This window comes from Ranitomeya imitator, chromosome 1 (assembly GCF_032444005.1).
Source record: "Ranitomeya imitator isolate aRanImi1 chromosome 1, aRanImi1.pri, whole genome shotgun sequence".
NCBI lineage: Eukaryota > Metazoa > Chordata > Amphibia > Anura > Dendrobatidae > Ranitomeya > Ranitomeya imitator.
The window spans coordinates 385,203,936-385,213,000 of record NC_091282.1 but is presented as its reverse complement, the minus strand read 5'-3'; the positions used below and the strand labels follow the sequence as shown (position 1 = coordinate 385,213,000).

Here is a 9,065-nt window from a genome sequence, read left to right as displayed (position 1 = left end):
TTTCTGGTAGGATTCCATCTAGGCCACCGGCTTTTCTACATCTTATGGAGGAGAGTCTCTGTTACTTCCTGTAGTGTTATAGGTGTATCCACTGGGTTTTGGAAGTTTTTGATTTTTTCCTCCATTGCTTTTAGTTTCGCCATTATGTTTTCCTGTTCTTGGCTTAGTCCTTCCTTTGGAATGTCTTTATAGAGGTCTCTGAAGTATTGGAGCCAGAGGTTGCCATTTTGGATATACAGTATGCATACGGTGTGATATATACACACACACCGTATACCTGTGTGTATGTATATATATATATATATATATATATATATATATATATATATATATATATATATATATATATATATATATATATATATATATATATATATATATATATGTGTGTGTATACATATGTATGTGTGTATGTATGTATATATATAGGTATACGGTGTGTATATATATATATATATATATATATATATATATATATATATATATATATATATATATATATATATATATATATATCTCGTATATATTTTTTTTAATTTTCATATTTTTTAAAACTTTTTTTTTTTTAAACTTTTTGCCATGCTTCAATAGCCTCCATGGGAGGCTAGAAGTTAGCATAGCCTGATCGGCTCTGCTACATAGTAGCGATCATCAGATCGCTCCTATGTAGGTGAATTGCCGGCTTGCTATGAGCGCCGACCACAGGGTGGCGCTCACAGCAGGCCGGCATCAGTAACCATAGAGGTCTCAAGGACGCATCGCTGACCCCCGATCATGTGACTGGGTCGGCGATGCTGGAAGCTGTAGTTAAATGCAGCTGTCAGCGTTTGACAGCGGCATTTAACTGGTTAATAGCAGCAGGTGGATCGCGATTCCACCTGCCGCTATTGCACGCACATATCAGCTGTACAAAACAGCTGACATGTCGTGACTTTGATGTGGGCTCAGCACTGGAGCCCACATCAAAGGGGGAGACACGACATGCGACGTGCTAGTACAGGCATGTCATGAAGGGGTTAAAGCCATATGGCCTTAATATACAATACAAAGATTGATAAATGTACACTGAAGACTTATATTTGTCGCTGGCATGCCTATTTGTAAAATAATGTTTGTTATGCAGCAACTTTTTATTTATATAGACAAGTCACCCATTTGGTTCTGATTTATTTATTATATTTTTTTTTCCAGCATAAATAGATCAAAATTTGTGTTTGCATGCTGGTAATGTGAAAATTTACAACTACGATAATTCCACCCACAGAATTGACATGCTGCAGACATTAATATCCACACCACAGGTCAATTTCCATGCAGAAATTTTAGACGACGCGTAGATGAGATTCATTGCAATCGCATTAATTTAGATAGTACTGTATTACACTGAAGGTTTCTAACCTTCCCAAACCAGGAACATGTGAACTTGCCAATAAAGTAGCCTGAACATAGTATTTATTGCTTTTCCATTGCTTTAAGGTGAGCGGCCTTACCTTTGTGACTACCCGGAGTGTGGGAAAGCTTTTGTACAGAGCGGACAACTGAAGACTCACCAGCGCCTTCACACAGGAGAAAAGCCATTTGTTTGTTCAGAAAATGGTAAGTGTAAGATATCATGCCTATCTATTATGGCTAGAGGCAGGATAGTGGAGTTACTACTGGCCCACACAACAAGGGGAAGTTTTGCTTGCCTTTCTTCTTGGAGGTTTTCATCAAAATCTCCCAAAAAAGTGATTCGGCGCAAACCCCCCCAATGGAGCCGTTCAACATAATGGAGATGGTTGTTTCACTTTGGTCTCTGTTTGTCTTCTGTACTAGCAGTCTCCCACCATTTTAGGCATCTACCACAAAATCGTTTGATCAACCGCGTTATTGTGGACGCCTAAAAAGATGGGACACCATCAGAACAGATGACACAGTCCAAAGTGACTCCACTCGCCTCATTGAGTGGTTCAGTCAAGGGTTTTAGCCTCAATCGTGTTTTTTGTGGCTTTAGATGGAAATCTAAATGTAAGTGCTCAGTGTAGAACACAGGATACATTTTATCCCACCCTTATGCTGAAGGCAATCACAAAATGTTATGTACCTCAAAATGTTACTGATAAAAGCATAAACTTATCCCATAAGAAAACAACTGTCAATGGAAATGTAGGGGGTTTCCACGTTGCTAATAGGACAAAGACCCTGGAAAACAGATTGGCACCCAGAAACTAATCCAGCAAAATCTGAGCTCCCAAATTCCAATACACCCGTCAGTGCCCCTCTCCTTTCCTGCTGAGCCCCACAGTGTGCTTAAACTAGAGCTTGGCATTACAATTCTAAAATGGAGTCACTTGGGGAGTTTTATACTATTTCGGCATGTCTGGGGCTATGTAAAAGCTATGCTCCAGAAGTCAGATGGCCTCATTCTGTTCCATGTTCTGCTGTGTCGTCAGTTTCCAACCATGTGGGCTTTCGCAGCAGTCATGAAAAGTGTTTTTCTGTGCCGATATCAGCAATTGTCTGCCTGTCGCTTGATGCCTCATGAATGTGGTATCTTGACTTGCTTGTTATTTATATTGAAGGTTACAAAACTAACAAAAACCTAGTTTTGTAATGAAATAAAAAATAAAAGTCAAGGATGGGAAACAGTTTTTAATCATAATATTAATACATTTCCAAATTAAAATGATTATAAGGTAACTCGAGCCATTCATCCCATCTGTATATACTTGAGCATAAGCGGAGACTCCTAATTTTGCTACAAAAAACTGGGAAAACTTAATGACTCGATTATAAGCCTAGGGTGGAAAATGCAGCAGCTACCAGTAAATGTCAAAAGTAAAAATAGATACCAATAAAAGTAAAATTAATTGAGACATCAGTAGGTTAAATGTTTTTGAATATCCATATTGAATCAGGAGCCCCATATAATGCTCCATACAGTTCATGATGGCCCCCATAAGATGCTCCATAGAAACATTTACCCCATATGCTGCACAAAGGTTGATTATGGTCCCATAAGATGCTGCATAGAAACATTTGCCCCATATAATGCGATAAAAAAAAGATATATTCACCTCTTGTTCTGAGCAGGCGGGGACACCGGCACTTGCGATATTCACCTGTCCCCGTTCCACCACCGCGCGCTATCTTCCGTCTCTCTGCGACTGTTTAGGCAGAGGGTGGCGCGCACACTAAACACGTCATCGCGCCCTCTGACCTGAATGTCCCAGCCAGAGGACGTGGAAGACACAGCGATGGTGGAATGTGGGACAGGTGAATATCGCATGGCTCACCCTCCCGGCGCGGTCTCTGCTTATCCGATGGTCTCTAACGCCGGCAGCTTGTTCCTGTGTTCAGCGGTCACTGGTACCACTCATTAAAGTAATGAATATGCAGCTCCACCCCTATGGGAGTGGAGTCATGTCCATATTCATTACTTTAATGAGCGGTACCACATGACCGCTGAACACAGGAAGAGCTGCCGGTGCTGGAGAAGCAGGGACGTGCAGAGACGTGCCGGGAGCAGGTGAGTATGATGTGACAGCTGCCGCTCCCCCTTCCCCGCCGACAATGAATCGAGTATAAGCCGAGAGGGGCACTTTCAGCCTTAAAAAAAAAAAAAAAAAAAGCTGAAAATCTCCGCTTATACTCGAGTATAAACGGTAAGTTAGAAATTTCTGAAGGTATTTAAAATTAGTGATGATACTCTGGTGCAATGTTCATTGATTCTGCTGAGAATTTCAGTGAATGATGATACTTCAGACTATAGGCGATCTTCATACAATGAATGTCGCTTTGTCCATTGCATATAGATGACCTTCAAAAAGGCAAGATGTGAGGGTATGGCAGAGAATTGGGCATGAATGTGTTATGCAATGTGGTGGTTACAAATACACAGGAAGTTTTTTTTTTTATTTTTTTTATTTTTTTAAATCTTTCCTTTCTTAACAGGTTGTATGAGCAGATTTACTCATGCAAATCGTCATTGTTCCAAGCATCCATATGCAAGACTTAGACGAGAAGAACCAAGCAACAAAGGAAGCAAGAATCAAGTCGCTAATAACAAAGACACAGCAGAGTGGCTAGAAAAGTGAGCTCTGATGTTTGAGATATATAATTTTTTTTTTCTCCTAGAATATTAGTATTTTGTGGTCCAAGCTTTCAGTTGCTTGTTCTCTGTTTATTTCCCAGTCTTTATAATTCACAATATAAAACATCCAAACAGTTTTTGTTTTATTTGGAGTTTCTTTTCTGTATAAGTGGTTTTTAAAACTAGTACAAGGTGTTTCATATTTTAACAATAGTAAAAATGCAGTAACATTTAATGCCAGCATGTCCATTTTTTTTCCCTTTCTCTTTTTTTTTTTTTTTTTCTCCTCCCCTCCCAAACTGAGAGTATCATGGCTCATTGCAAGTAAATCATCGTCTTCACTGTTTTGGTTTCTTAGTATAATTTGTGATGTTTAATCTGCAGACACTGGGACAGACAAGAACAGCTGCCTCCTACATTAAAGATGAAGTCTCTTCAGAAAGCAGACCAGGAGCAACAGGACCCTTTAGAATATCTTCAGTCTGATGAAGATGAGGAAGATGAAAAGAGTGCCCCCCATTCTGCTGCTCGTCGCCGTCTTCAGGAGCAGCGAGAACGCATGCATGGCGCCCTGGCTCTGATTGAACTAGCCAATTTGGCTAGTGCACAGTTGCGCCAGTAAATCCTATTAATGCGTACAAAATGTCCAGCCCTGGCAGTATTTTAATGCCTTATTTCTCTCTACAAGGGGAATACTTCTCCGTATGTGCCTCTTCTAGCTGAAACTAAAGGTTATGACATACAGCTCTGGGTAATAAGCTAAGCACCTTATTTGCTTAACATAGGCTGCTATCCTGTAGAATTTTATGAAGAATGTCGTTGCTTCCTAACTATGGAAGTGAGAGAATTGCACTTTTTATGGTAAAGATAGTTGTAAAGTGTTTTTTTTTTTTTATATGAATAATATTTTGTAAATACAAAACAGGATAAAAAAAAAGCAAGGATGGTTTCTGCATCTGTGTGAAAAGGCTGGATTTTACAAGCTTATTGAGGACCTGTCATCAGGTTAAGTGGTCAGTTTTTGCTCTTATTTTATTACTGCTGCTCTCCTGAGCATTGTGTGTGTTTTGTTTTTATTTTAAATCCACCATACAGTTCAAGTGATATTGGCTAATTTTTATGGCCTTTTCCAAGGGGGGGTTTTGCTCACAGTATCTGCACGGGCCTGGTTGGGCTACTCTGCATTGTTATTCTGTATGCATCACCCTGTTGTAAAGATCATTAAAATTTGGTCTGAATATAAAGGTCAAATCTCATGGAACCATATGGGCTGACTTTTTTTTTTTTTTTTTTTTTTTAATTTTTATTTATTTTTTTAAATTCATTGGGCCAGTGGGAATTAAATAAAGACAAAATCTGGCAGCTTTCGACCTCGTGACTGGTTCTCTTGTAAAGTTTTTTGGTTTCAACCGTGATATGGAATTGGACCTTCATCAACTAACTGCCTCTCCCAAGGATAGGCAATTAATATATACACCCAGAAAATGACACCCTCACTCTCCCCCCCCCCCCCCCCCTTTCCCTTTTTAGCTTTCTAAAATGTAAGGTTTTACCTTTCATTGTAATCGTCTATCTAATAGAAACACATTCTTCTCTCAGTAGAAGTAAACTGAGGCTATTGTTCGTTTTTTTTTTTTTTTGTTTTGTTTTGTTTTGTTTTTTTTCTCATTTGTCTATCGGACATACAAGATAAGCTTGTAAAATAGAAAGTTGCCCATGAAATGGACACTGATGTATGAAGGCACTTGTTTTATTAAGATGGGGTGGGTTTTGACGTGCTGGTATTGAATTGTAGTAAACTATTTTTAGATGACCTGCAAACACTAAAACTTAATATTCAGCTTTTAGTTTTCTTTTGAAATACATATATATTTTTACGAACTGCCAAGGCTATGTTGCTGTTTGCATATTACCTAAAAGCCACTTTAATGCTTTAAGATGTGTTTAAAAATAATTCTGCAGAAAAAATAACCAATAAATGTATTGGCTAATTACAAGAATGTTTGCTGTAAAATATTTTAGAGATGACTTGCGCAGTATAATTGACGTAAGTAAAGTTCTTATTCTAGTCACCAACACAGTAATTGTCTCCTTTTGTCCAACTTTGTATTGCGTGCCGTTATTCCTAAATATTTTTACTTTAAGAATAAAAGGGTTTATTTATTTTTTTACAATTCTTTCCTCCCTTGGTTCTCAGCCAACACTTGTGTAACTGACAATATCTTTTAAGGTGCCTGTAAAATTGTCATTTTAAAGTTTTTAAGCATTGGGTCTGGAGCAATTGAAATCAGTATTTTGAATATTTTAGTTACATAAATGTTTTCATTTTTTGTTTTTGGATATTTGTTAGGTTTTGTTTTTTTTGTTTTTTGTTTTTTTTTCCTTCTTCCTCAGCGCTGCTTTGGTGAAACATTCTTCCAGCTAGAAGCTATAATATGAAATTACAATGCACTTATTCCCAAAATCATATTGATTACATTAATGTAATTTGTCTTGTCCCACTTATTGGCAAGTTGCTAGTTTGACATGAGTTTTTTTTTTTTTTTTTTTTTTTTTAAGCAATAGTGTATTCAATGCTTTGAATAAACTGTAAAATGCTAAGTACGGTAGTTTGTGGACTTCTTTAATTGTGTTCTAATTCATATGATCAGTGTAATGCTTAAGAATATAAAACACTCAGTGTTGCCTTTTGAACTTTTTTTTTTTTTTTTAACTACATTTTAACCTCTTTCTGACATCAGACGTACTATACCGTCGAGGTGACCTCGGCCCGTAAGACCATCGACGGTATAGTACTTCATACGCGATCGGTCTCGCTCCCGGAGGGAGCGTGGCCGATCGTGGCCAGGTGTCAGCTGATTATCACAACTGACACGCGGCACTATGTGCTGTCACGGACAGATCCCGGCACGTTATCCTCCGAGAAACTGCGATCAAACAAGATCACAGCTTTCCAGTGGCATAGAGAAGCATCGCGCAGGGAGGGGGCTACCTGCATGCTTCCCTGAGACCCTCAGAACAATGCGGTGTTCCGAGGGTCTCCTCCCTGCAGGGAGATAGCTTCAGGCAGCGGGAAGCCTCCCTCACTGCCTGTCAGATCGCTGTGCAAAATGCAACTTTATACAGTGATGTCCCACCCTGGGAAAACGTAAAAAAAATATGTATATATTATACTGTGTAAACATATATTTTTTTTAAATTCCTAAATATAGAAAAAAAATATTCCAATAAATACATTTGTTTATGTAAATAAAAAAACACAATAGTACATATATTTGGTATCCACGCGTCCGTAACAACCCGACCTATCAAACTCCCACTAGTTAACCCCTTCAGTGAACGCCGTAAAACAAAACAAAGCAAAAGACCAATGCTTTTATCATACTGCCGAACAAAAAGTGGAATAACACGCGATCAACAAGACAGATATAAATAAACATGGTACCGCTGAAAACATCATCTTGTCCCGCAAAAAACGAGCTGCCATACAGTGCCATCAGCGAAAAAATAAGTTGTAGCTCTCAGAATAAAGCGATGCAAAAACAATTTTTTTTATATAAAAGTTTTTATTGTATTAAAGTGCCAAAGCATTAAAAAATGATATAAATGAGGTATCACTGTAATTGTACTGACCCGAAGAATAAAACTGCTTTATCAATTTTACCACAGGCGGAATGGTGTAAACGCCTCACCTAAAAGAAATTCATGAATTGCTGGTTTCTCTAGTTGCCTTCCACGAAAGCCCAGGAGGTTGTCTCCATATCCTAATGGGGGACAGGAAGCACAATAGGTTAAAAGCTCCTCCCACCTCCCATTAACCAGTGTCTTTCCTGTTCCCCATGGGGCATGGAGAGGTTCCTAGTATGCTGCGTGGCCGGCTCTGGCGGTAGTACCTGTCAACTTGTGCCGGGCAGTGGTGGTTGGGCCCTATGCTTCCTCCTCCGCTTTCTGCTCCCGTCTGCTTTGGATTCTGTGACCGCTATCCTGGTCTTCCTGCGTCCCCTTGCGGGGGTAAAGTGGACCAGTGATTCCCTCCCGGAGGCCTCTCTGGCATCTCCCCCTCCTGTTCGGCGACCCGGAAGTCATGTGGTGCTTCTGCGCTTCACTTCGGGGTCGGGTGTTCCTGTACAGGGGCATTGTAACTTCCGGGATTCCGGACCTCTGAATGGCATGTGAGGCACGCTGCATCCTCGCACACCTGCCTGGGACTGCCGAGGGGGAGGGGATGGCTAATTGCGAGGCGTTGGGGCAGCGTTTATTTTCTATATAAAGCTGCAGAAGACTTCTCTCAGGTAAGCCTGCTCAGATGGAGAATACGTCTTGCCCTGCAGCTTCAGAGACAAGCGCTCCCCAAGCCCCAGTAAGTGTGGCAGGGACGGGTGCCATTTAAGGGTGGGTCTTAGAATACTTACTCATACTTCTCCCCCTCTCGTTTCAGGGAGACAAGCCTGTCTATAGATCCACCACTAAACGCAAATGTGCTACATGTAATGAAAAGTTGCCCTTAAAATGGGAGAAAAAATGATGCCAACCTTGTACGGACAAAATAATCTGGGCTGAACATCCTTCACTAATTGAAGAGATGCGTTCTTTGGTTAGACAAGAGGTTCAAACCTCTTTAGCCACGTTTGCCCCGCCACCACCACCCTCACCTGGTCCATCTCTTCCTAAGAAAATTAAAATCCAGGAATACTCTGACTCAGAATCTGACGGCTCATATGCATCATCTTCAGTTAAATGGGAAGATGTCCTACCTCATAAAACTCCTGAAATCAGAAAATACCTTTTTTCTTCGACTCATATTGAAGGATTGGTGTCCGCGGTGCGGAATACTATGGGGTTAAAAGAGGAACCCGTTCCTCAGACTATACAGGATGAGATATTCGGCATACATACTGATAAACAGACTGGGTTTCCCGTACATAAGAGTATCATTCATATGATCAATCAGGAATGGGAACTTCCAGAAAAAAGACTAACCACCCCATCAGAC

The 9,065-nt window shown here is 39.9% G+C and overlaps 1 protein-coding gene across 2 annotated transcripts in view; it reads left to right on the top strand.

The window, feature by feature from the left end:
* The window catches only part of ZNF367 (zinc finger protein 367), a 65,415-nt gene extending 58,797 nt beyond the window's left edge, over positions 1-6,618 (top strand). For both annotated transcript variants that reach the window (XM_069762071.1, XM_069762064.1), the window contains exons 3-5: positions 1,477-1,596; positions 3,934-4,072; positions 4,457-6,618. In XM_069762071.1, coding sequence (XP_069618172.1) covers positions 1,477-1,596; positions 3,934-4,072; positions 4,457-4,694 — 497 coding nt within the window. In that variant the 3' untranslated portion in view covers positions 4,695-6,618. The remainder of the gene's footprint in view (positions 1-1,476; positions 1,597-3,933; positions 4,073-4,456) is intronic.
* Positions 6,619-9,065: the final 2,447 nt, after the last annotated feature.